Source organism: Cinclus cinclus, chromosome 10, assembly GCF_963662255.1.
Source record: "Cinclus cinclus chromosome 10, bCinCin1.1, whole genome shotgun sequence".
NCBI classification, from domain to species: Eukaryota; Metazoa; Chordata; class Aves; order Passeriformes; family Cinclidae; genus Cinclus; species Cinclus cinclus.
This window is the reverse complement of record NC_085055.1, coordinates 20316429-20342706: the sequence shown is the minus strand read 5'-3', so window position 1 is coordinate 20342706 and position 26278 is coordinate 20316429. Positions and strand designations below refer to the sequence as shown.

Sequence of the window (26278 nt, the reverse complement as noted above, 5' to 3'; positions counted from 1 at the left end):
GCGGCCCCGCGGCGGCAGCACTGCGCATGCGCTGGGACAGCGCCTGCGCAACGCCGACCCCGGAGATGGGCAGGGTAGGGCGGACAGGGGGACACGGGGGGACACGGAGGGACACGGAGGGACACGGGGGACACTGCGGGGACAGGGGCCGGTCACGGAGCCCTGTTGGCCGCCACAGGCAGGGACCGCATCGCGCCAGGGCTGGGGTGCGCTCAGGCCCGTGCCCGTCGCTGCCCGCATCGCGGCTCGGCAGTGCCAGGCGAGTGCCAGGCTTGACTTGGTTTTGAATGAGTGTCAGTTCTGTCATCCCCCCAGGATCGCGCTGCCTGCTGCCCCGCACGGTCACACCGGGCCGAGGGCCTGAGGTGACCACTGGAGTGCAGAGTACAGTGAAACACCCCGGAGTAATTATAGTAGCTGGGGCTGAAAGATAGGTCTCCTTTTGCTTCTGTTACACCAGTTTCCTGGAATTCAGGTTCGGGCAGAATTCTGGGTACCTTGAAGTCACTGTGACTCTGACAGACATGTGAAGGAGTGGGTGAGGCACTGTAAGCCAGCAGGCAGCAAAGAGTTCTGGGCAGCTCTAGGTGCTCAAACTCACTCAAATTAGACTTCTAAAAGTCAGTCGATGGATATAAACACATGTAAATATCGTTAATAATAACCCACTGATTTTATATATTCATCTTTGATGCATATCAGTCTGCAATTCAGTTTGATAAAGTTCTTTCCAGATGAAGTTGCTCTCTTGTGGTTATAACCCCATTTTGAGTGGATTAGGGAAATCAAGGTTTTCCTTGTAAGTTTAAACTTCATACGGATTGCATCAAAACTGGAGTAAGCCTGTAGCTCAGACTCCCTTGGCTGGGGATGTTGTTAAAACAGCATCTGCTTTGTGTCACAGATTTAGCTGCTCTCACCCACTGTGACGATGGACAGCGAGGTGCAGAGGGATGGCAGGATCCTGGATCTGATCGATGATGCATGGAGGGAAGATAAATTGCCCTACGAGGACGTGGCCATCCCTCTGGTAGGTGAATTGCTACTTATCAATCTGAGTTAAGGCTGCTGTGTTCAGCACAGCCCCTTCCGAGAACAGGCACAGAGTGTTGCTCATGGTGCGGCTAATTTGTACAAACGGCTCCTGGATCTCACTCCTTCCTTGCCCTGTGTGCCAGTCATTCCTGTGTGCATGAGGACATGGGTGTTTCTGTCCCTTGTCCCCTGACCAGGTGTTGAATCTTCTCAGAACCAAAGTGCCCTTTCCATTGCACTGTCCTGGGTTTGGCATCAGGGAGAAGTAGAATCATCATCCTTTTTCTCTGCTTCCCTTTCTTGTTACTGGTGTTTGAGGTACTTTCCCAGTCGGTTTGGAGAGCAGAGGATCAGTCTCACATTGACAGTTCCAATCTTGGTTACACTTTATTTCCACTTCTACAATCCCATTAAAAAAGCTGAGAAGTTTTCATATGTTTTCAAAGCAGTCTTTTCCAGATACAGTGTTGCTTTTGACAGTTCCAGGATGGCAGTGAAGGACTGGCAGGTGCAGCAGAACTCTTGCTGTGGTGCTGTGTCCAAGGCATGACACCTCTCCTTTCATGTAGGGTACAGCTGCAAGGCCAGAGAGGGGCAGCAGGGAAAAGCTGCTGCTGATCCCACAGCTGAAGCTTCAGATGTCCCACACTGACACCTTTCCTTAGCTATTTTGAAACTTCCAGGGAAGTTAGAAGTAGCTGAGGATTTTCCCTTCCCTTTTTCTCTCTGGTACATGAGCTTTACCCCTGCTACCACAGATAAAGCAGCCACAGGGATTGTGGGGTGCTGGTTTCTTCCAAGACAAAGATACTTCCAAATGTGTGACATGGCTCAAGCTTTAGTCCTGCCACCACTGGCTTTTCAGAGAGGGTGAGGAGCAGCTGCACAACTCAAAATTCATATGTACAGCACACATTTTCCTGCCAAGAACTGGGCTTGAGGGAAGCATCTTGCAGAAATGTGATTCTCAGCTAAAGAGCCCAAACCCTCCTTTGCTTGGGATAACCTCTATTAGGCAAGATGAGTATCATAAACAGGCTCTTTATTGACAGTTGCCTTCACCCTGTGTCCAAACACTACTGTTTCTTCCCTTGGAGCCATCTTGTGATGGCTTACAGTCACATACAGATGACAGCCTCAAAGAAGGAAGCCTCACCAATTAACAACAGAAAGAAAGGCCTGGATATAAAGATCCCTAGAGATGGGATTGACTCTGATCACATAGAAAAACCAGCATCAATTCACAGGGGACTTACTCAGGGACATTGCAGAGGAGCAACCAGAACAGCTGTGAAAGTGGTATTTGAGCCTGTCCTGAGAATCTGCTCCTGTGCTCACTCGAGACATTTCTGGGAACTCAAATGGGTTCAAATAATTCACTGTTTTCAAAACAGGAATATTTTATTTAGCTCATGCTGGGATTTCTAGAGGTCTAGAAGTCAGAATTCCTGCCCAAATGGTATCTGGCAGAATAGCACACACTCGGTGTGATTACAACAATACAGCAAGACAGAGAATAAATAACAGAAGGAAGGAAAATGAAATCTCAGTTAAACTTTCCTTCCCCTTACTGTGCTGTGAGCAGCTCTGTGGCACACCTGGCAGGGGGTTCTGGCTTCTGCTGTTGATCCAGCACAGCTACACCTGAGTTCAGGACACAGACAGGAAGGACTTCTCACCTGCCACAGGAAAGTAACATTTTACAGAACCAGATGTCTGCAGTATTTGTATTCTTGGCAACAGCAGAAGCGGCACATTGCAAACAAACAGTGGAATAAATGCATTGTACTGTTATTTACTTACTTTGCATTTGCTGTATATTCTCCCTCACTGCGTGTGCAGTCTGAGTGTATAGCAAGGCCCCAGGGTCCTGGAAAACAATTTACCTTTCAGATTAAGCACCATATTCGAATGAAAATAATACTGTTCATGATGGGGCTCAGCAATATTTTTAAGTGGATCAGTATGTATGATATTTATTGTTCAGATGCACCCTCTGGTCTCATTTGTGGATTTTTGTATCTGTGCATACAAATTATAACAACCTGCTGCTTGAAGTAAGTGTATTACATGTGGAATGCATTGTACCTGTGTTTTGTTCTCAGAATGAGCTCCCTGAACCAGAGCAAGACAACGGTGGCACCACTGAGTCTGTGAAAGAGCAAGAAATGAAGTGGACAGATTTGGCTCTCCAGTACCTCCATGAAAATGTTCCACCCACGGGAAATTAGTGAATCAGTGGGGCTTCCTACAGTGGATCCATGAATGCAACATAAAAATATTTTTCGGCTGACCATTGCTGTCATCAGCTGCCCTAAGGAGGAAACAACATTTTGGAAACTTTCAGATTCCAACAGTGGTTTTGCTCACAATGAAGAGTTTAAAATGCTTCCTTCTTGAATGTGAAATAGCAGAGGCTCTGACATCTCAGAGCCAAGTTGTTTCATGCAAAATGTTTCATGCTTATAAGATTATTTCATGTTTTCTGTTAAACTATTCTTAAGTTGATGCCAATTCTGATCTTAAATGTTTTCTACATGTGATTAAAAAGTTTTTACTGTCTCAAATTGCAACTGATTTCAAAGCTCACAGTGGGATTACTGTCTAGAGTTCAGTGTACAAAACCCAAATAGCTGTGAGTTGTTGCCATCCTTGACAAGTGTGTGGCTGAAGCAGGATGTGAAAGGTTGGTCAGCAGAATCCAGAGCACGGAGTAACCTGTAAGCACTTGGATTCCTCCTCTCAGGATCTTACGGTGGTGCTGGACAGCATTTCCAGTGCTGATATCCTGGGAATGTTTGTCAATGTGTACAGTGAACAGACAGTCTAATTTATGCTGAAATGGTGGTTACTCAAAATCATGGTCTTCCAAGGGATGGTTGAGAGTTCCAAGAAAAAACCTGCCAGTCCCAATGTAGGGCCTCGAAGTGAGAGCTACTCAGATGAGCAGCCTCAGATGGGAAATGAAAACCCAAAAAAAGTGATGGGAAAAAGAAAAGAGTAGGGCTTAGCTTCAGGCAACAAACTGTTGCCTCTTTTTGTATTGAGATGAAAGGCAAGGCCCTCTTGATTTACCTTATTTTATCTCTGATTCTCAGATGTCTTTTGCAACAGGTAAAAGCCTTCTGTTCTTCATGTTTCACTGTTGGATCAATTCTGTCTCCCCATTGGCAGAACTTCTTGCTAAGAGAAAATATTTTGACAGAATTTAGGATTACTGGTAGAGGTGAGAAAGAAGCTGGAAGGAAAACAATGTTTAAATATATTATTTTACCAGTGCAGCAGAAAAAGCACTGTCCTGGAGCTTCCAGATCCACAGATGCTATTTGGTGTCTTTTCTCAGTGTTTATAGTCTTCAAAATTACAAGTCCCAACTTTTGCCTGTGTGATTATCAAATGGGATCACAGCATGGCACGTGTTCACTAAGACTCAGATTGCTGAACTGCTTGATGCTGAAGAGCTCAAGGTGCTTGTGAAAGAATCATGCTAGGCACATGTTGTGCCTCAAGTGTGATCCATGCCTGCATCAGAGGAGCAGCACACACTTGTCTGAACGAAAAGGAGCTGCAGACACCAGGAAGAATTAAGGATTAACCTGAGAATTAGCAAAGTCAAAAAGCTTAGTAAGTACAGCATGGACCAAAGAACCAGCTATGCCACTGGGAGTTGTAATAGTTCAGCTCCTCATTGCATCATCACCAGGGGAAAGAAAGCAGAGCCTGAGCTTAATGAGGTATTTCTAATCCACCCCACATTCCCTTTCCCTGGCCTATGTTAGAAGAATTTGCTAAGAATGCACCAGGCAAAACTACCACCCAACTTCTGTCCAGCAGCCATCCCTGCTCCCTCCCCTTCTCATCCTTTTACAAACTCCCCACCACCCTCGTTTTCCCAATTTTGCCACTATACCTTCCAGCTCCAATTTCAGACTTCCCTTCCTGCCCCTGACAGTTGTCTTTCCTCGGCGATCTCCTTCCTCCCATCTAGCAAGGAAAGAAAAGTCTTCCTTAGTTGAATCAGAGCTGAATTTGTGAGGTTCCAGCAGGCCTGTGAGAAAATGTGGGAAAGCCAGTTGAATGAGTTTTATCCAAGACAGCAGTTGCTTGGGAGCCCAGTGGAGAGCCAGACACCTTGAAGTGGTACTTGCCCTTTATCACAACACAGTGCTGTGCACCTGTCTCCTGCCCGAGGTGGTTACAGGATTTGGGCCTTAGCACTCAGGAGAGATGGAAGGACATGGGAGATATTAGGGATCATCATGAACTCTCCAAAAGCAAGGCCCGGTGAAACCAAGTGCCGGCCCCACCCAGATGCTTATCAGGCTTGCAGTGACACCTACAATCTTCCTGACATTCTTTGCAAAAGACAAATAAGCAATAATTTCCTTAGTTTCAACACTGTAGTCAAATTGCTGCTCACAGGGTTATACCAACCCACTTGTGTCTTTGATTAGTCATCCCGCAAGGCAAAATATATTTAAAGTAAGGAAACCTGCTAGAATAGAAGGTGCCCCACCTTCTTAAGAAGAAGTTTCATTTGACTGATCTTCCTTTCTTGGCTGGTAACTTCCTCCTTTTACCACACCTACTGTTACTGGCAGAAAAAAAAGCAAGCAAACTGCTGTCAGAGCCAGCAGACACATGCCAGAGAAATTGTGGGATCCTTCAAATCTCTTACCCATAGAAGTTCCATGTGGAAGTCCATATGCTGAGGCTGTGTGTTGTGTTCATCTACCTTTTGTATGGGGTGAAAACAGGTAAGAACTCAACCATTTGTTTTGAATGTTTTTTTCAAATATAACATATTTTCTGTGCTTTACAGCAACATGAATGTACCTGCCCTCTGCATTTACAGTTCCTGCATAGGGTTTCTCACTAGCATTATTTATTTTGGCAAAGCAAATTATACTGGTTACATGAATGTAGTCAGTTCTAAGGGTTCCAAATGGAAAACCAGAACTATTTTTTATTACCTTTTCCTCCCTTTGCAAACATTTCTCTTATATAAGTACTATCCATTGATGCTGAAAATGTCATTCAAAATCTTCAGAGAATAATGATTTCTTCTCAGGGGTGTCATGTATGACAGAGGCAAAGGATGAATTACCATTTATGAACAATAAGCTCCATTTGATAGCCTCACAGCCCTACAAGAACAAACCTGCATAACAAAAAACAAATGTACTGCCTTGTGTTAGCATACACATGGGAGCAAGGCAAGTTACAGCTCTCTGCTTTGTAGGGAAAACAAACAGGGTTAAAAAAAAAAACAGTGTTCTTATAAATACTAACTTGTGTTTCATTGGGTTCTCTGGAGTAATCTCAGGGTCGCCTTTTGCTTGGTCTGTTTAATACTCTAGGAAATGCAGTCAGAGAAGAGGGAAAAGAGAATGGTGTGAAAAGACACCAATGAAATGCAGTGAGTTACGGAGGACCAATTTAGAAGTGGAGAGCACACCCTCTGTGTGGAAAAGTGATGGAAATCTGCACCACTAAGGTTCTCGAGATTTGTGGTGTGGTAGTGAAGCATGCTTAAAGGGGAAAAAATATTGTTGATGGTTAAGACCAGTCTGATGACACACACTATACAAAGCCCAGGCAAGGTGGCAGGGGCTGGAGGGCTAGAGCTCCTACAGACAGAGAAGCAGTGACACATTCACCTGAGCTCCATGCAGGTACTCACTGGGCAAGCAGCTCTGTGTCCCAAGGACCACAGCTGGGACAACCACACATCCAGCCAAGTGACCACTGACCCACTGAGGTGATCTGCTGGATCTTCCCTTTGCAGGAGGACAGGCTGGTAAAAACCTCAGCTGCTACTTTATTCATGCAGACACCTCTGTACCACAGCCCCAAAACACCACCATGGCAAACCCTGCCTGTCCATAGGAGCAACACCAAAGAAAAAGCCTCCAAACACCATCTCCAGAAAGGAATGAGAGACACCATAGGAATGCAGGCCCTAAGAGCACTGACTGCACTACATACCAGGAGTCTGCCTGGGACTGTTCCATTCCCTGCAACACTCCCACCTGGGAGTATATAACTTCAGAACACACATATATATATGTATATATATAATATATATATATATAAAACTTCAGAACCTAGTTATTCTGAAGATGCATCCTCTGCTGCAACAGCACCTTGGAGGCTGATCTCAGGCTCGAGACTAAACACGTCCATCTCCTTGGCAGGTACATGGATTTAACACATTTTTGTGCTCCCTGCTACAGGTTCTGGGAGATCAAAGCACCTTGTCCAGCAAACCAGTGTTTACCTCCTATTTTACATATCAGAAAATGGAGCAGGAGAATGGGGATTGCAGAGGCTGTCTAGCAAGCTAAGGTAGGGCTGGAAATGAGTTACTGGGATGCTGGGTTAATGGCCATGTTCATTCCCCTTTACTGGAGGGAAGTGATCTCTTGGTCATGGTTAAAGTACAGTGCCAGGGGATAAGTTTCTACCTTATTTATTTGCTTGCAGAGTAAATCTCATAAAGCCACTTGCCCCAATCATCCTGGAGTTTCAAAGACACTTCCAGCCATTTGGGTAGGAGTCCTGTGCTTAGTAGAAGGAAGAGCAAAGCCAGAGCAAAGCCATCCTCATGTGTCAGTTTTTGAACACATGGTGGATGAGGCTGGGATTGGCACCAGCTTGCCATAAGAGAAGCTGACAGGTTTTCTCCCCTTATTAGAACTGATATGATTTTGTTAATCAAAACAGAACCAATCTAACAGAACTGGTGCAGATATAACAAAGCTCTTTATACCCTCCCTGTGTTAGGTATCAGCAAATGCTGACCAGCTGTTTGAAAGCACTTCTATACCAGAAGGTTTGGGTTGTTCTGATGACAAACATAGCACTTCTCTGGGCAAGCCTCAGCACAGTGCAGGAGATACAGAAACAAATTAAGCAATCAGTGCAATCTTGCACCATATAGAAGTAATTCTTGCCTGGCATTTCTGCCTATATTGCTACAGATTCAGTGGCAGTAAAAATAATTAACAACACTATATAGTGCTATTATACAATAACTAAAACAATGCCTTGTTATTAGCAAAACACACAGTTTTACTTTTTTATGCTGCAGTAGCACCTAGAGGACAGTCACTGAGTCTCACTGTGTGAGCTGGTGTGCATGAGCAAAAAAAGGTTCATTTTTCTCTGCTAGTTACTTTGGGATCTCCACAAGAGCAATGTCACAGAACTCTTGCTGCTGTTTCCCTGGAGTGTCTTGGCACTGTAAGAATGAGTTGAGAGCAGGCTGGTCAGGAGGCAGCCCCCCAGGTTACCTTGCCTCTTGGGAGCAGACCCCAGAGTCACACTGCTCCTAGGAGCCTGGAGTGAAGATTGCAGAGGAAGGACACAGGACACCCTCCACTCAAAGGCCCCTGATTTCACTGGGCCTGGCTGAGGGCTCATTTCCCATCACTCCTGCCACACCATTCATATGTTACCATAGGCTTTATACAGGAAGAACTCCATGGATTTCAGATGTTAAAATTTATTTCTGAATTTATGGTGGCAATTCAAAATATTCAGTTGGATTTAACTGCAACATCCTTTTAGCCTATTAACTTTTATTTCTGGAGCTCTTGGGGCTTCTACAAAGTAATTAGCAGAACTGTGGCAACTGAGCAGATTGTTTTATGTGCTGGGCACATAACATTTCTATCACTCTCATGCTCCTGATTTCCTGATGAGAAAAGGGAAAGTTGCTAATAGAAACTGTGAGAGTTTCATCATTCAGAAATTAAAATGCACAGAGCATTGGAGATTTGCTAGAGCATAATTAACTTACAGCTGCAGGTTTTCTAAACCCTGCTACCTACTGCACAGTCCTTTAAGCAACAAAGATCAGGAAGATTCCTCTAGGAACTGTAGCCTGAACAATTACTGCAGCCCTGGACATATGTGTGAGAGAAACACCACTCTCCCCCACAAGGTTCTTCAATAAGATTACAAGGATTTGAGAGAAAGGATTGTGAGCCAGAAAGAGGCTACTAAACCTGGGAGGGGTCTTCATAAGCAGTGTCTGTCTGGAGACACTAATTCCATCCCCTACCAGTGCCCTGTTGGAGACTGCATTGGGCTCTGAAGGCTCAGAGGTGTTCTGCTGGAAAAGCAAAGAACAAAGACAGGCTTTCTGATGGCACAGGCCATCCCACTGAGCAGTACTTACATCAAATTCAGTTACACTTCAGCTGTGTATAAAGCACAGTTACCATCTCACAGACTCAAGGGTGCCCCATTTTGCAGTCTGGAATACCAGGCTGCATCTGCACATACAAATGAAGCATTGAGCTGCCCCGCAGCACAGCAAGACTCTCTGCAGCTTGGCAGCTCCAGGCTGGAGGTATAACCAGGACACCCATTTAGCTCAGAAGCTGTCCAGAGCACCTGGGTGTGCTCACAAACCAGTACAGCAACCATCCTGCCTGTTGGTTTCTAACACCTTCCTCATACCAGTGAGATTTCTGGACAGGGTTCCTGCCAACTCCCAGCTGCCACAGGAAATAGGGCTGTGGTGTTTCAGGGAACGCCGCTCCAAAAAGGTGTGATTGCTCTCTTTGTTCCAGCACAGCAAGAAAACCTAAGTTTCAAGGTAACTTCAATCATGAGCATGATAAAGAGGAGAGGGAGAGAGGAGAAGCCCCTGTGCTCAGACAATGCACAACACATTTTCTTGCCCTGTGCAGGGCTAGCAGGTACAACAGGCTAAAGAAAATCCCTTGGTGCCAAACTCCAATTGCCACTCTGCTCCTTTCAGATCCTCAGGAGACATGTCCTGCATTCACAGCCCTTGGCTTCGGGAATGCTTTGATAGGGACAGAGCTGAAAGTGAAGCTGCTGCTCTACACAAGGCAGAACCCAACATGTGCCGAGGAGCTCCACTCAGCAGCCTCAGAGTATCTTGATGTGACCAAGAAAACAACTTTCATCATCCACGGGTACCGGCTCACAGGCTCTGCCCCAGTCTGGATCCCTGACCTGGTGCATCTCCTGCTTTCTGTAGAGGACATGAACGTCATTGTTGTGGACTGGAACCAGGGGGCAACGACTCTCATCTACAACTATGCTTCCAGGAAGTGCAAAAGAGTGGCTGAGATTCTGAAGAAACTTATAGATGAAATGTTGGTAAGTTGGACGCTCACACTACAATACAGTCATTAAGGCACACACAAAGGAAGTGCTTAAACCAGCAAGATGTCTGGGAATAGAAACTCCTAAAAAAGGAATACATTAATTTTTGGAAGTGCATGCATACTGCAGTGCCAAATCCTACCCTTGGACTTAATGCAATGGTATTGTGGTGCAATATTCAGTTTACACTCTAAATCTCTACATTTCTGGGTACAAAACTCTCCAGACATGTTTTCCCATACACAGAAACTCTACTTCCACTTTCTGTAAACTCTACTTCCACTTTTTTTTATATCCAAAGGCTTACAGCTTAAGGGGATCAGCCACAGTTCATACTCCTCTAAGGTGCTGCACAGGCAATGATAATGCTGGATCCTTAGGATCATAGTTTGTGCTAATTCCTTGCAGGAAGCACATGTGGGCAATTGGAATTTTACTCCTGGGGCCCATCAGTGGTTCCTGTCCACAGTTGTAGTCATTGTCCCAGGAAAATGCAACCATTGCCTGAGCTGTTCTCATCACAGCTCTCTGAGTTATAGGCCTCAAACCTCCAGGAATGCTGGCTGTTCTGTGGGACTCTCAAAGGGAAAATACCTACACAGAGTGGAACACTCTGGGAGATGTTCCATTCCTCCTCCTCCTCCTCCTAATTTTTTTTTCTTTTCTGAACACACATGACCATGAGTACTTTTAAATCTCAGATTGAAGGAGCATCCCTTGACTCCATGCACATGATAGGAGTGAGCCTGGGAGCACACATCTCTGGCTTTGTGGGACAGATGTTTGATGGCACGCTGGGAAGAATCACAGGTAAGCCTTCCTCCAGTCCTCCTGCCTCCATGAAGGGCAGCCCGGAGTGATGCCACGCCCATGGCTTTGTGCTGCAGGTCTTGACCCCGCGGGCCCCCTGTACAGGGGTACGGCGCCGAGCGAGAGGCTGGATCCCACGGACGCACAGTTTGTCGATGTCATTCACTCTGACACTGATGGTACGTGACATTCCAGCCCTTCCTTTACACGGGAACCCAGAGACTGACTGGGAGCACGGGGAAGGGGGCTGCTAGTGGGCAGCAGGGCTGGTGTTCCTCATTCCTTTGGCCCAGGAGCACAGCAGACTCCCTCACTGAGCCTCCGCGGCGCTGTGTTGCCCACGATGTCCCCAGCTGTCCCTCAGGAGATGCTAGTTTATTTGCATTTCAAAAAATGCTGCTGACACAGCAGTTATAACCTGGCCCATGATTTACACGGACTTAGGAATCGGTGGAGGAGGTCCTGCAGCACAGTCCTGCCAGAGCAGGACACACCAACATCACACCACGGGGTCAGGCTGCATCCAAGCACACAGCATGTCCAGAGCTGGTCCCACAGCTCAATGCCTTGCACAGCAGATCAGTTATCCCCACCCCACGGTTCCCTGCAGGATGCTTCCAGTCTCCATCCTACCTCCTAAGAGCTAAACCTTCCTCTAGGGCAAATCTGGACTCTCCATCAGCCCTGCCCTTTTCCAGACCCACCAGCCAGGCCAGCAGTGCAATGCCAAGCCCCCCATGCTGCTCCCATGGCCACCCTACCTCTAACACTTGGCTTTCCCTCCTAATTGCTGCCTCTCTTCTCCCAGACCTTCCAGGAAGTCAGATTTCAGCAGCACAGCAACAGCCAGGTTTCACATCCCTTTTCCTCTCCTGCACACAAGTGACACAAAAACCCCCACATTTTGTACTGTTGCATGCACAGATTTATTTCAGGTACTTGATACCATTGCTAAAATGACCCAGCTCGGTCACAACTGCTTGGGCTGCTGCTTAAACAGATGGATAACACTAGTATTCCTGCACAAGCAGGTATCTGAGGCCTAAATAACTCCTATTTTTTTTCCAGTTAGGTTGCTATATTTCCTTCTTGTGCATTTTATAATTTAATATTTCCTCCCTGAGCCCTGGTATTCCCTTTTGTTAGGACTGGGTTACGGAGAAGCACTGGGCCACGTTGACTTCTATCCCAATGGCGGGACCGACCAACCAGGCTGTCCACTGACAATATTTTCTGGTAATTAATCCTGCCCTGAATTGCACAAACCCTGACAAAATGTTTCCAATCAGAAAAAGAGGAGAAAGCCAGAGAATCACCATCACTGCTTAGAAAATACATGAAATTCATATTCTGGGAAAGCCATGGCAGCAACTTCTTCTCAGCACATGGCAGGGATTTAGCTGATGTGCACCAGGCAGAGATCAGAGTCAAAGTGACCTCTCTGTGCCTCTGTCACAGTGCAAGTGGGACTTGGGACTAAGCCTCTGCGTAAAAAGTCATCAGGTAGAGGTGTGCCTTCGTTTTGTGACAGTCCAGAAAATCTGTGAGATTTTTGGTTTCTAATTACTTGTAACATACTAAAGCCCAAGGACTAGCAGTGGCAAGGACCTGTTCAGAAAACAGGCTCAAGATGAGTGTGAAGCAGGCAGTTATGCCAAAGCAAAGGCACCTGCCTTGGCACACAGTGCAGTCTGGAAGGGACAGCCCTCGTCTTGAACAAAAGAAAGCTTTTTTCCTTTCAGCCTGGCAGCAGAACTGGTTTGTTGAAAGCTGGCTGAAGATACCTTAAAGAAGGAAATGCAGTACTGTGAACTCAATCCTTATCAGACACAAGAGAATCTACATAGGAGAGCAGCCTGAGCAAAAAATCTCTAGGAAATGAGACTTCACCCATTGTGCGGCTCATGATCTTCCATAAGCAACAATTTATTATTTATGTCTTTTAAAACAGTTTTTTACACCAAAGTGGAAGGTGATGTGCAAAGCTAAAAGCAATATCCAGCTGTGAGGCCAGAGCTCAGAGAGGAGAACACCACAGACAGAACTTGATCCATAGTTGGATCCTTTGGAACTGCAGCAACTACACAAACAAATATTTTTCAAACCAAAAGGTTATGAAGAAAAGCAAAGCAGACATAGGCAGAGATGAGTGCACTCAAAGGGAGAGGCTGTTGCCTTCTTACTGCTCTGCCACAGCCCAGTGCTCCCCAGTGCAATTTGTTGGGTTCAGACTGGCCAGTGACTGTCCACTGGTGTGTCCTGTGGGCATTAATCCTGTTTCCCTGAGGCATGAAGATTGCTAATGAAATGTTTCTTCCCTGTACACGATTAAGGATTGCAGTATTTTAAATGTGACCACCAGAGGTCTGTTTTCCTGTTCCTGTCCTCCCTGACACAGAGCTGCAATATCACCACATACCCATGCAACTCATACAGGAATTACAGGAATGGCAAATGCACCAGCTGCGAACCCTTCTGGCCCATGCCATGTCCCATCCTAGGTAAGGATCCAGGGAATGTCCATCCATCCTGAATACTGAGCAGCCTGTCATCACTGGAACTTGGAGGGTGGTGTTTTGCTCAAGGAATAACACAACATGGTGCTTTGCAAAAGCACCGAAGTTATTTCCACTGAGGTCTTCGAGGTCTCTCAGGCCTGCTCCTTGTAATATCACATCATGTTATGATCCAGAATAGAAATCCACAGGTAAAGGACCCAGAACTAGAAAAGCCAAAACAAGACTTGGGATCTTTACACTGAAGTCAGAGAAACAGCAAATTAAAGTCCCTCAGTTGCAGAGTTTGAGGGGAAGGGGCCTGTTCTTGCTAAAATAAGATTTACAAGAAAATTCCCAGCACCACAAACCACTCTGTGCTCTAAAAGGAATGGCAAATGGGTGAACAAAGCAAATTCTGGACTTGTCAGCCCCACCCTGGGTGTGACAGCCCGGCCTCAGGCTAGCAGCTCTGAAATGTTGATGCTGAAACACCTGACACTTCCAGAAAGCAACTGGCAAAACCAAGGGGATGATTTTCATTCTGCACTGCAAAATGAAATCCTTTTTGACCATGCATAGCAGATGTAGAAAAAGATCAGGTTGAAGAAAGTGCTGAACAGTAACCAGGCATACTCAGTTCTAAGTCTTTGGAGTACAGGAGGATGTGTGTCACAGTGCTACTTGGCAGCTGGCACACAATGCACTATTTCTTAAATACTTGCTTATTTTCAGCCATTTAGTGGCTCATCTACCTGTGCAATAACTCGGTTTCATTTTCAAACTGTCACCTGCAGGTTATTATGCCCATGAGTGGAAAAGCTATTTAACACAACAGAGCCATCCAGTGACAACTATGTTTTTTGACACAGCGGACAAAGAGCCATTTTGCAGTAAGTGACTGAGATTTCTGAGTTTATTTTTCTTTGTGCGTTGCCTCCATCAGCAGCAGCCAAGCAGAGATGGTTATTTGCTGGTGGTGTTAAAGCCAGCATTTTAGAAACTCCTGTGGCTGCTGGATGGAATTGTGTCCACCTGTGGTTTGCCATGACCTTTCTTATCTGCCAACCTGTCCAGTGCTGGGGAAGCCAAGTTGCTTACAGTTGTAGGAAATTGGTTGAGAACTTTCAAATTAAGTATAAAAGTTCCCAAATCATGTTTCAAAGCAACACACCATTCTTTTGTGAAAGTAATAGGTGTGTGGGAATGATAAGAGAGAAAGACAGGCTGTACAGGTGAAAAAGCTACCTTGGGGAAAAGTGAGAGGAATAGAATCTGTGGAGAAAAAAGGTTTCATCTCATCCCTGTGATTACCAACATATCAGGGCATGGGCTGGGATTATGGCCTGAGCTCCAGTGCTGGTGAATTCAGACTCACAGATCAAAGAACAGACAATTCTGCTCCATGACAGAGATGACAAGTGACAGATACAAAGAATAGAAATGGAGGGGTTCAGAGGGGACAGAAGAAAGAAAAGACAGTCTGGAAGTGAAAGGGGAAGGTGGGCAGTGAAACCCAGCAGTGTGCTGGGAACCACACAGAGAGGCCATCCTGCATGGATTATCCTTGCTGTAGTGCTCTCCTGACACCTCCTAGTGTTTCTGGTTGAAATCTCTGCAAAGTGAGATGGAGAGCAGGAAGGAGAGAGGGATTTTCAAGATAAACTGCAGGAGTTCTGTCCATCCTCTACCCACAGCTCTGCTCCCAGACAGTGCACAGCCTGGACAGCAGTGAGCCCACAGGGTCAAACCCCACTCTCTCTCCCCTCAGTCTATCACTACTTGGTGGATATTATCACATGGAACAAGGACACCAGGAGAGGCACCTTCAGCATCATGCTAGCTGATGAAGCTGGGAGGAAGGCAGAATCAAAAGTTAATCCGTAAGTCTTACTGGTCTGAGCATTTCTAAGTGTTAGTGCCTCCCATGGTACAACTGCATCTGGGAGGAGATGACACATCCTGCCCCCATTTCTCTGCTGGCACTTGCTAGTGCACATGACTATGGGATTTCCTGGCCCTATGGAATTTCCCAGCCTCTCCCAGCACACAGCCCTGACAGCCCAGCCTTTTGGTTTGGGCACTTCTCTGTCATCTTAAGGACTGAAGTGGACAATCTCAGCCAGCAGCACAGCTGCCCTAGGCTTCTGCTAAAGCAGAAGGAAAAACATCTCCCTCTTTTTCCTTCCCCTTTCAGGGAGTGTTCTGCTCTAGTTCCCAGTGCCCAAGACAGCTGGGGATTAGACTGGGCCTGAATATGTCACATCCAAAATCAATTCATTCCACTCAGAGACAAATTAATGGTGTTTATGTGACATGCAAATTCCTGATTGATCTTAGCTACACTTCAGCCAAACAAACCTGCACAACCAGTTTTCCCAGGTTTCTCTAAGTGCATATTCTCTCAGACATATCTGGTATCTGCTTGCACTGGAGCAACCAGCATCACTCCCACACCAAGGCAGTGCAGCTTTCATGCATATATCAAGGTGACTCAGTGTTCAGGCCTGCACAGACAGCCAGGTACAAATATCACTTGGGTCTAGTCCACTTGGGATCAAAGCAGAATCACAGTAGAAATTCTGGTTGAGGCCAAAAGGCATCCAACCTCTGTGTCCCCACTTCCACCCAAAATAAAACTGAGGGCAGAAGTGGCTGAGCAGGTTGACACCTGGAGACTTGAATCCATACCCATTTCCCGTAAATTAGAAGCTCAGGCCTCCTGCCCCAGCCCTGTTTCTAATATTACTGACTACATTAAACCCAGGGCTATTCCCTTGGTGACTCTCTGACACTCTCTTTATCTGCTTTACCTTTAGAGAAGCTGCCACCTTCCAGCAGTACAAACAAATCACTTTGCTCATTGGGTTTGACCAAGATCTTGAAAATGTGGAAAGAATTTCTTTGACATTTTCCACGGGATCTGTCATTGGCCCAAAATTCAAACTCAGGATTCTCCAAATGAGGTTCCGCTCACTGACAAACCCAGAAAGGTGAGCAGATGTTTACAAACAAACCATTCCTGTTGGTGCAGACTGGACAGAAGTAAAGGAATCTCCCAGATTCCTGGCCTGGCTGAGTATGTGCAAAAGAATTAGATGTATTCTGCATTTAGTAATTCTCACAGACATTACCTTGAAAAAAAATTCCTCTTTAATGGAATCCCACAGCTGAATACTTACTTGAACACAGAGGCTGTCTTATTGCACTGAGAACACATCACATGTGATGCGACTCTGACGTGGCTTGGCACCTTAACCTTTGGTCAGGAAGATGACCTTTGATAAGCTGCCCAGGCCTGAACTCCAGGATGAAGGGAAACGTAGCTTTCTGGGAATAACAGATGTTCAGCCCCAAATACACATTTTATATCCTAGTCAATTTGTATGGCTAGTGAAGCAGGGAGATTCATTTACTCCTGGAATTCCAGCAAGTGGGAGCTGCTGGCTGCTTTGCCCCAAAGCCCTGCCTGGTACCCACAACATCAGGAGGTACCTCTCAAGACATTGCTGATGAGATTTCTATCACCCCATTAACGTCTGTCTGCTCTGCTCTTCTACCCTTAAGCTTCCCAGCTCTGGAGGCTGGGAGCTCTCCCTGAGCTCAGCAAGCACACAATCTCTTATGCTGACCTTGTGTGCAAGGACACTATGTGCATGCACCACAGCATGCTTTAAGTTTGGGTTAAAAAAAGGCTGGAAGATCACAGAGCCAGGAGGGTGAAGCAAAAAGACATACAGAACTGCAGAACATGTTTCTTCGCATTTCACGAGGACTGCTACCCTTATCCTAGCCTTGGAACAAGGAAAAGATTGTGTACATCTACTAAACAAAAAGTCCTGCAGCTCTCCCTTGCTGCCACTCCCTGTCTTCTGCCCCTCACCTCCACAGTCACTTCCAGTCCCAGATACACATTTAGTCTTCGTAAAACCAGACACAAATGCCCTAATATTTAATCAGAGGATTCTGTCTCTCCCCAACGAGGGGCTGCCACAGGCTGCCAACTGTGTCATAAGCACAGTTCAGGACTTTCAACACATTAACTAATCAGTCACTGCCCCAGGGAGGGATGTCCTGCCCTCTCCCCTTCCCTGTTGCTCAACCCACTACCCAGGGCTAATGCTCATATTTCCCCAGTGAAAGCCCAAGTATTTCCTCAGGTTTTTTTAAACAAACTAGCTCCAGACCTATGTTTGGACCCATGTTAGAGCAGTGGCAGAATTCATCATGCCAGGAGCAAAGGGAGGAACAGGCAGGTGAGCTGGAAGGACCACCTTGTTTGGAGGACATAGGTGTGGATGGGTTTAAAGGGAACCACAGACTCTGCAGCCACTACCTGTTTGTTTGCTGGATTTTTTGTGCTCCTTTTTTCCACAAGCAAAAGATAACAGAACAGAATGGCAAAATGCTCGAGGTATCCCTGGCTTAAAGCCAACCTCACTTCAGGTGGACTTGGAGCCAGTTCTCTTGAGGAGATGACTTATTTTATGTAAGCCCCCAGCAGGTGGGGAGATGACAGAAAAAAGGTCGGCGTTTTCTCACTTCTGGCCGTGTTTTCACACAGACCCCAGTTGTGCCGATACGACCTGGTCCTCACTGAGAACATCCAGAAAACCTTCAAGCCCATCCCGTGCTGAGCAGGAGCGAGTCCCGAGGATGCTGTGCCCGGATAGAACACACATTTCACCCCGGCGTGGAGACTCACCTGGTGGGCCCCGGGCGCCTTCTGAATGGGGAACCGGGCAGCGGGACCCGCTCTCCACGCACTGTATAAACGGGCTGGGGCAGCGACAATAAAACCACGGCGGCGCATGGCTTTAAAGCGTGGTTTTTAAAAGGGGGTGGGGGGGGGGGGAAGCTCAAAGCGTGTCCGCAGCTGAGGCAGCTCGGAGCCCTCAGGAGCAGCGGGTCCCAACAAGCCCCACGAACCCCGCTCGGGGCCACGCCCGCCATCACGGCCCTCACGAGGGCCCCGCCCCGCGCCTGCGCACCCGGCCCGGGGCGCTGAGGGCGGCAGAGCCGGGCCGGGAGAGGTTGGTTCGGTCCGCCCCGCTCCGCTCGGGTCGGTCCGGCGGCGGCAACAGCGGTGGCCCCGAGCCGGGATGTGGCGGCGCCCGGCTGGGCTCCTGCTCGTCTTCTCGGCCGCCACGGCCGCGCTGTGGCTGCTGTCGGTGCGGCTGAGCGCGGGGCAGACGCGCAGGTGGGTGTGGGGGCCGTCGCTGCCCGCGTGTCCCTCCCTTTTCCCGGCGCTGCCCGTGTGTCTCTCCCCTCGCAGGACGCTGCGGTTCCCGGCGGACCTGGAGGAGCTGCGGGATCTCGCCGAGGCGCTGCGGGACTACGAGCGACAGCACCGGGGCGCGGCGCTGGCCCTGTTCTGCGGCGCGTACCTGTACAAGCAGAGTTTCGCCATCCCCGGCTCCAGTCTCCTGGTACGGGGAGGGCCGGGCGGGGCGAGGGGCCGGGGACTCACGGCTCGGGCAGCAGGAGCCAGAGGGACCCGACCGGGCCCGCACGTGGACAAGAGTAACCCTTAGTACCGGGACGAGTTGGGGCTGACCTGCTGGAGAGCAGTTCTGCTGGGTAGGATCGGGGAGTGTTGGTGGATAAGGGGCCCTAATGGCCGGGAAGGGCAGTGGCATCCTGGAGTGCACCGGGAAGAGTGCTGTCAGCAGGTCAGGGAGTGATCCTGCCCCTCTGCTCATCCCGGTGAGGCACAGCTGGAGTGTCAGGTCCATATCTGGACTCCTCAGGAAAAGAGAGATGAGGAGAGGGTCCAGTGGAGGCCACAAAGAGGTGCAGCTGGAGCATCTCTCTGATGAGGAGAGACTGGGAGCTGGGCCTGGTTAGACTGGAAAATACTGAGAGGGGATGTCATTAATGCATATAAATATCTCCAAGGGGTGTCAGAGGATGGTGCCAGACTCTGTTCAGTGGTGCCTAGCGACAGGACAAGGAGCCATAAATTAAAACACAAGAGGTTTCACCTCAGTATGAGAAGGATCTTCTTTCCATGGAGGGTGGCAGAGCACTGAACCAAGGAAGGCAGAGAGTGTCCTTCTCTGGAGACATCCCAAACCAACCTGTTCTGAGTGACACTGCCTTAGCAGCGTGTTTGGACTGAATAATCCAAACAGAGAGATCCTTTCCAACCCTAAAAATTCTGCAGTTCTGTGACACGCTGTGTGTTGTCCCCACAGAATGTCCTGGCTGGAGCACTCTTTGGGCCATGGATGGGGCTGGTGCTGTGCTCGGTGCTCACATCTGTGGGAGCCACCCTCTGCTACCTGCTTTCTGCAGCTTTTGGCAAGCAGCTCATTGTCCACTTCTTCCCTGAGAAGGTGGCTCTGCTGCAAGGGAAGGTAAGAACTGGCAGGTACTGACACCCACAATGGCCCTGGGCCAGGCTGCTCTTGGGGTGACAGTGAAAACAAGTGTGTGCAGGGGATGCAGCAGGCCTGCTGAAGGCACAGTCTAGGAGCAGGCTGCTCTCTTGGAGCAAACCTGTCGGCAAAGGGGCTGCCAGGAGAATTCTGGATCCTAAGGAAAAGCAGATATGAAATAAAGGAGTGTTTCGGTAGCCCCTGTGCTCCAGAACTGCCTCCATCCATCCCATGCTGTGTTCTAAGCTGGAGGTGGTTCTGCTCTTGACTTCCTGATCATTTGTTCACGTGAGATCCCATTTCCACCCCTTCTTTGAAGAGGGCTGGCTCACCATTAGGCTCATATGTATTGCGTACAAAATATTGCTGCTTTCCCTCAATTCTGAACTGATGTTACACTGCGGCATGTTAGAAGACAAATTCACTCCAGGAATGTGGCCATTTGAATGTTACTGCTGTTTGAGGAGCAGGAACGATGTGGAACTTTTCTTTTGGCAGGTAGAAGAGAACAGGAGCTGCTTATTTTTCTTCTTGTTGTTCCTGAGGCTGTTCCCCATGACACCAAACTGGTTTCTGAACCTCTCAGCTCCCATTTTAAACATCCCCATCTCCCAGTTCTTTCTCTCCGTCCTCATTGGTAAGGCCTGGGGACAAAGCCTGAGGGGACAGTTTGACACTACTGCTCCTGATATCACTGAGCCAGGAAGGGCAGAGCTGGGACTCTGACCCTTGGTCTTGTTTCCTCTATGCTGCCCTTGAGCATTCTGTGAACAGGTGTCCCCAGTGCTGCAAATTTTGCTTCACACCTGGTTCTTTCTGTTACAAGCATGGACCCCTGTGTCTGTGTAATGGCTGTAAATTAAAACACCGAGTTCCATCTCAGCATGAGGAAGAATTTTCCATGGAGGGTGGCAGAGCACTGGAACAGCTGCCCAGGGAGGGCATGGAGTCTCCTCTGGAAACATTCCAAATTCCCCTGAAACCATTCCTGTGTCACCTGCTGTGGGTAACCTTGTCTTAGCAAGGGGGGTTGGACTGGATGATCTCCAGAGGTCCTTCCAGCCCTAACAATTGTGTGATTTCTGTGGCCTTGGGCATATTTGAGCTAATTTTCCCCAGGGGGGTACTAACAGCTTTTTTCCGTTCTGATTCCTTCAGGCCTTACACCATATAATTTCATCTGTGTGCAGACAGGGGCCATTCTGTCCCAAGTCACTTCTCTGGATGCCATCTTCTCCTGGGACACACTGCTCAAGCTGCTGGCCATGGCTGTGGCAGCGCTGATTCCAGGGACTCTCATCAAGAGATACAGCAAGAAGCACCTGAAGCTGGATGGGGACAAGCAAGCTCAGACACTCAATGGCAGAAAGAGCTTGTGATGGCTTAGGTGCCCCAGTTTTGGGGTGAAAGCTGCAGGACTCTGTTCCTAGGGGTTATATATTGCATGCTCTGTGCCACCAAGGACAGTGGCGACTTTTAATCGTCCTTCTCATCTGAGAGGAGGTGTCCGTTCTTATTTTTAATGAATGTTTATCTGTGCATGTACCTGCACAGAGAAGGAGATAGAGGGGCTTTGTGAACACTCAGTTAATTTGCCTGTTTCATTTAAATCAGTCTCCTGTGTGCCTGAGGCTGTGGGAAATAAAAAGGAGGAGTATTGGCATCCTGTGAGGAAGGCAAACCAGCAGCCAGCTGTAGATCACTGGCCAAGCACAACCCTGTGGGCAGTAGGCAGGCCCTGCTCCCTCCAACTCCAGACAGATTTAGCATTTTTGGCCTAAAATGATGAGCCCTGTGCTCCAGTGCAGCTGTACAAGCACCAAATTGAGAAAATAATGGTGTTTCGGGGTGCAGCCGGAGAAGATTATTCTTTGATTCCTATGTTAAACTGGCATACCCTGCAGCAAAATGCTCAGGATTTGAGCTGCTTGAATCAGTCATGTCAGAACACTTGAGATTGCTTCTCTGGTCTGCCAGTGGCTGCTACTCCACATAAAGACTAAAGGGGAAAAGAATGGGAATGGATGTGCCTGACTGAGAGAGATTTGTCCTTGAAAAGCACCTTAACACCTGCACATTTGCTCCTGTATAATTAGGAGGATTCCAAATAAAGAGGTGGGCTCTGTCCCAGTTGTGGAGGACACAGGATCCCAGAATGGTTTGGGTTGGAAGGGATCCTAAAACCCATCCTGTTTCACCTGTCATGGGCAGGGACACTTCGACTATCCCAGGTTGCTCCAAGCACCGTCCACTGTGGCCTTGGATTCTTCAGGGATCCAGGGCCAGCCACAGCTTCTCTGAACAACTTGTGCCAGGGCCTCACCACCCTCCTCCCCTTGGATGATACTCTACTCTTGGGGTTTTGGTATTTGCTGTCCATGAGGAGATCCACTTGGAGGATAAAGTAACTTTCCTGGTATGGAAGGGGGCAGATGGGAGATCCCAGAGCAAGGGTTCATGACATCATCTCAAAGTCCATGAGAATCTGTTCCCAGATCACCAGACCAGCATGCAGCATTGAAGTACACTGGCTTTTTATTCCATGCATTGTTTGCTTTGATAGTCATTCTTGTTTCCATCACTGTACACTGGTCAATACAAAAAAAAAATCAAGTTTGTCTCAGGAATCCACAGAGCAGGGAGGAGGGGATGAACACTACTGGACAGGGCCAAGATGAAATGGGTATTTAACACAACAGTGGGGAGGGCAACATTCAGCTCTGGGAGCAAATCTAGGCTAGTGTTCAGGAGCTGTCAGCAGCCACAAGAGCTGGATCAGGGTACTTAGGATGCTGGAAAGGGAACCCACAGTTTACTCCAGCCCCAGAATGTGGTGTTACTACAAAGAGTAAGCAGGTTCACCAACACCTCTCAACCCCAGACCCTTCCAGGAGAGGAAGTGTGAGGAACCACAGCAGAGGTGCACGTATAGTGATGTGGGGACTGTGTGCAACCCCAGGGAGGTGTCACCAAGGAAAATCCTACATAACCCCCCCAAACTGACAGCAACCACCCCGGGAATGTGGGGGTGCTGAGTCAGCTCTGCCCGCACGCAGCGAGGCCATGGGACGCGTGTGCAGGGGAGGCTGGGGTGACACCTCCATGGGCAGGGCAAGGGGCTGCCCTAGAGGCATTCCCAGAGGGATGCAGCGTCGAGGGGCAGTGGGTGGGAGCAGCGACACTGGACTGGAACAGTGCAATGACCCGAGGGTGTGAGAATAGAGCTAAATGTGGCAGCCTGGAGGGGGCAGCTCTGCTTGCCCTGGCTGCAGAACAGGCCAGCATGTCTGGATGGGGAGGGATCAGCACACACCCAGGACAGCTGGCCCAGAAGGGTCTCAAAATTCCAAACATCAAAGTTCCACGAGCCCAGTGGAGCTTCATCCTATGGTGGAGCCTACGCAGAGACCACAGGTACCCAAACCCCTCTGGAATCTGTTTGTCAGGGACTGGATCACCACAGGCTGGAGGCCCTGGGGACAGTGACAGGCCTGAGCTGGAGGCAGCTCTGCTTTAGGGCTGTTTGTGGGACTGCCCAAGGATACCAGTGCTGCCCATGGGTGTCCCAGAGCCTGACAGATCTGAGCAGTTTCCCCAGGGACACAGGGCTTAGCATCCTCTGCTGGGAACACCCGATGGCAATTCTCTACCTCTCTTTACACCACAGTATGTTGTGTGCACACAGATCTCCACTGCTAAATTCTCACACCTTGACCTCCAGCCTCCTCAGTAACCATCTTCACCACCAAACCCCTGCTCACACCACAACAGCAAAGCCATCTCTGGCCCTGCTGGCTCCTCCTGCCACTGGCCGAGAGACAAAGAACACTGGGGAGGAGAAACAAAGGGTGGGAAGAGAGAGGGAAGGAGCCAGGAAAGAGCTTCACCCCTCACAGGATTCTGCCTCTGCCCAGAGTAGGGTGAGCAGGTCACTCCCTCTCCAGGAACCTGTTTGGTCCTGCCTGGGTGATCACTACATGGACCCACTGCCCAGGGCAACTGCCCTCCTCCCCGATGTCCTTTCAGATGCTCTGGCCAGGGAATCTTGTCACAGCTATTCACTTTGTGATCAATTCAAAAGCCCCTCACTCCCTGACCACCCTTCCCACATTCCCACTGGTTCAGCGGCTGCCGACCATCAGCAACGTGGGCAAACTGCAGCTCTGCCCACAAGGAACCTGACTGCAGCCATCCACCCCTCTCTGTTCTCTGCCCTGGAGTAACAGCATCCCTGGAAATCACGAGAGGCAGCAATTCCTGACAGCCACTGAGCCCACCTCTGTTCCCACCCCTCTGGTGAGCAGGGAGAAGGTAACATCACACACAGAGATTACAATTGTGCTAGCGGTGAAGCCAACCTTCTGATCTACAGAAATGATAATAAATAATAAAATAACATCATAACTTAAGATCTGTCTGTAGTCCAGCTACAAAAATTTAAAAATATGGGATAATTTAACTCATACAATACTGCTCTCTGTATAAGTAAGACATTTTCCTTCACTTTGCCATGAGGCTATAAATTACCACAGTTAAGTTCAAACCAGTATTTTAACATAAAATGTAAACAAACAAAGCAACAGAAGTACCTGTCCATGGTCCATTCCTGCCGTTCACCTCTGGCTGGCCATGCCAGCCAGCACACTGGGAAGGGCAGAGGGAGAGCTCTTGCAGGGGAACATGAACTAAGGAAGGGGTGGGGGGAACGTGCTCTATCGTTTTGTTCTCTTTCAATATTGTTTTAGAAGAGTAGTGTTTGAAGGGAAGGCACTATGAGTTCTATCAGAAAACAAATTTTTCTCATCTGCCAATGCCTCGGCCTGTCACATACCAGTACTATCCTCACTTGCACCTGCAGAGTTTCAGCTTGGAGGAGAAACAGAGGCCTCAGGGACACCCGACACACAGCCATGCCACAGCTGCATTAAGATTTCCTGCACAAGGCCTGTGAAGGGCAGGGAGCTGCTAATGCTCCCAAGAATGTACAGTGAATAAGGAGACAGAGCAGGGCTGATGCTCTTGGCCAGGCCAGTGATTCCCAGTCTTCCCCCTCAACACACAGCCCTCTGCTGGTTCTCGATGCTGCTGTAGGTGAGAGGCTGCTTCTCCCAGTCCAGTCCAGGCACCTCCAGTGTCCTCCCCAGAAGTGCTCGGGCTCTGCGGAATGTGCTTTCCACACTTTGCAAGTCTTTGCTTGGCCAGCATTGGGCTGATTGATTTCTTTGACTGACTGAAACAGACAGGAGGTAAGAGGAGGAAGAAAACTGGGAAATGGCACACTGCATCTGAGGGAGGTTTCCCTGCTCAGCTGGAGGTTGACACTCCCAGAGTGAAGCAAGGACGGTGGTAAGAAGTGCTCTGATGTCAATTCTCAAGAGGACGAGGTTAGAATACATTTGCAGGATCTCACAACAAAATGCTGATTAAAAAAAGAAACTAAAAATCCTTAAAATAAAACCCATCATTACATTCCTGGGGATGTATCGACTCAGAAGACCCTGGATGTTAGCACCTCAGTACCAGTTTTCTCCAGGAACATGTCCACCTTCTGATTAAAAATGACCCAGCTGGTTATACTGAAAACACTTTGTTCACAGGTGACCCTACAGTCAGGTCTTTTTTCTGTTTTTCCTCATTTAATAAGACTGAGTGGTTTACTTATCTTGATCTGTTTTCCAATCTTCAGGGCCACGAGGCCTGGTCCCTTGTGCAAGCAGCAAGAGAATCCCCCACGTCTGTACACAAAGCTGTCCAGGCAGGACTCCCAGGATATTTCTCCATAGTGTGCTTGCTTTCTGAACTTTTTTTTTTTTTTTGTAAGGAGTCTGTGTGTCTATAAATACAATCCACTCTTTACAGTAAAAAGTGTTAAAATGTCAAAAAAATAAATATCCATGTTACAGTAACTAGATTATTCAATAAAATACATCCCTGCCATTCTTGATTGAAATGCTCAAAGAGAATTAATTTCATTTGGACATTTTCCAGAGATTCGGGTTATTGCAAATCACTCCTGGGGTGGGAAGGAGAAGCATCTTCTCTTCCTGTAAAGTGTGATGAAGGGGAATGAAGTGGAATCTCAGGGAAATCAAAATGCCAGTACCAGGAAGCTTTGGGGGAGATCTGTATTACCAAGTAGCAGAGCTGCAGGGCTTATTGGTCCTGACTGTGGCATCAGAACACTCCCCTTCAGAAGAGTCACAGTCTGATTCTCCAAACTGTGGTGGGTTCTGCAAGACAAAAGGAAAGGGGGAGACTTGAGCACCATTCCTGTACTGCACATCACCCACACATCCCAGTCTGTCACAGCAGCCAGGCAAAGGTCACCACCTGCAGAGGAGGAGAGTGGCACACATGGGAGAGGGCACAGCATGCAACTGCCCCACCAAAGGTCACTTGTCTCCCCTAAGA

General features: G+C 48.1%; 4 protein-coding genes across 8 annotated transcripts in view; 3 read left to right on the top strand and 1 right to left on the bottom strand.

The window, feature by feature from the left end:
- The first annotated feature begins 51 nt into the window (after window positions 1-51).
- On the top strand, window positions 52-3588 carry ANAPC13 (anaphase promoting complex subunit 13). 2 transcript variants are annotated; one of them, XM_062499266.1, is made up of 3 exons: window positions 52-74; window positions 905-1030; window positions 3141-3588. In XM_062499266.1, exons 2-3 carry the CDS (start codon window positions 932-934, stop codon window positions 3264-3266), a joined length of 225 nt encoding a protein of 74 aa, XP_062355250.1. In that variant the 5' UTR covers window positions 52-74; window positions 905-931; the 3' UTR covers window positions 3267-3588. The 2 variants fall into 2 exon arrangements, with proteins under 2 accessions (XP_062355250.1, XP_062355251.1); XM_062499267.1 differs by lacking the exon at window positions 52-74 and adding an exon at window positions 663-799.
- Window positions 3589-5740: 2152 nt separating this feature from the next.
- Window positions 5741-18124, top strand: LIPH (lipase H). The gene is made up of 10 exons (XM_062499224.1): window positions 5741-5792; window positions 9809-10176; window positions 10884-10992; window positions 11070-11171; window positions 12139-12228; window positions 13326-13493; window positions 14285-14380; window positions 15259-15370; window positions 16307-16480; window positions 18052-18124. The coding sequence occupies exons 1-10, from the start codon at window positions 5741-5743 to the stop codon at window positions 18122-18124; spliced, it is 1344 nt and encodes a 447-aa protein (XP_062355208.1).
- Window positions 18125-18515: 391 nt separating this feature from the next.
- Window positions 18516-21935, top strand: TMEM41A (transmembrane protein 41A). Of its 4 annotated transcripts, none has more exons than XM_062499149.1 (5): window positions 18516-18687; window positions 18763-18916; window positions 19685-19846; window positions 20366-20504; window positions 21026-21935. In XM_062499149.1, exons 1-5 carry the CDS (start codon window positions 18590-18592, stop codon window positions 21244-21246), a joined length of 774 nt encoding a protein of 257 aa, XP_062355133.1. In that variant the 5' UTR covers window positions 18516-18589; the 3' UTR covers window positions 21247-21935. The 4 variants fall into 4 exon arrangements, with proteins under 4 accessions (XP_062355133.1, XP_062355134.1, XP_062355135.1 ...); XM_062499150.1 differs by having other exon boundaries at window positions 18516-18702; XM_062499151.1 differs by lacking the exon at window positions 20366-20504.
- A 3931-nt stretch (window positions 21936-25866) lies between these two features.
- The window catches only part of MAP3K13 (mitogen-activated protein kinase kinase kinase 13), a 69241-nt gene continuing 68829 nt past the window's right edge, over window positions 25867-26278 (bottom strand). Inside the window, exon 16 of the mRNA XM_062499113.1 lies at window positions 25867-26097. Coding sequence (XP_062355097.1) covers window positions 25996-26097 — 102 coding nt within the window. The 3' untranslated portion in view covers window positions 25867-25995. The remainder of the gene's footprint in view (window positions 26098-26278) is intronic.

What these genes read in the sequence shown, in the direction of transcription:
- ANAPC13 (XM_062499266.1), top strand. Translation starts at nt 932, where the DNA reads ATGGACAGCGAGGTGCAGAGGGATGGCAGGATCCTGGATCTGATCGAT. An exon ending in AGGACGTGGCCATCCCTCTG is followed by an intron (nt 1,031 to 3,140) that starts GTAGGTGAATTG and finishes TTTTGTTCTCAG; the next exon opens with AATGAGCTCCCTGAACCAGA.
- LIPH (XM_062499224.1), top strand. Translation starts at nt 5,741, where the DNA reads ATGCTGAGGCTGTGTGTTGTGTTCATCTACCTTTTGTATGGGGTGAAA. An exon ending in CATTCACTCTGACACTGATG is followed by an intron (nt 11,172 to 12,138) that starts GTACGTGACATT and finishes CCCTTTTGTTAG; the next exon opens with GACTGGGTTACGGAGAAGCA. An exon ending in GCAGAATCAAAAGTTAATCC is followed by an intron (nt 15,371 to 16,306) that starts GTAAGTCTTACT and finishes CTTTACCTTTAG; the next exon opens with AGAAGCTGCCACCTTCCAGC.
- TMEM41A (XM_062499148.1), top strand. Translation starts at nt 18,590, where the DNA reads ATGTGGCGGCGCCCGGCTGGGCTCCTGCTCGTCTTCTCGGCCGCCACG. An exon ending in TGGCTCTGCTGCAAGGGAAG is followed by an intron (nt 19,847 to 20,365) that starts GTAAGAACTGGC and finishes TTCTTTTGGCAG; the next exon opens with GTAGAAGAGAACAGGAGCTG. An exon ending in CTTTCTCTCCGTCCTCATTG is followed by an intron (nt 20,505 to 21,025) that starts GTAAGGCCTGGG and finishes TGATTCCTTCAG; the next exon opens with GCCTTACACCATATAATTTC.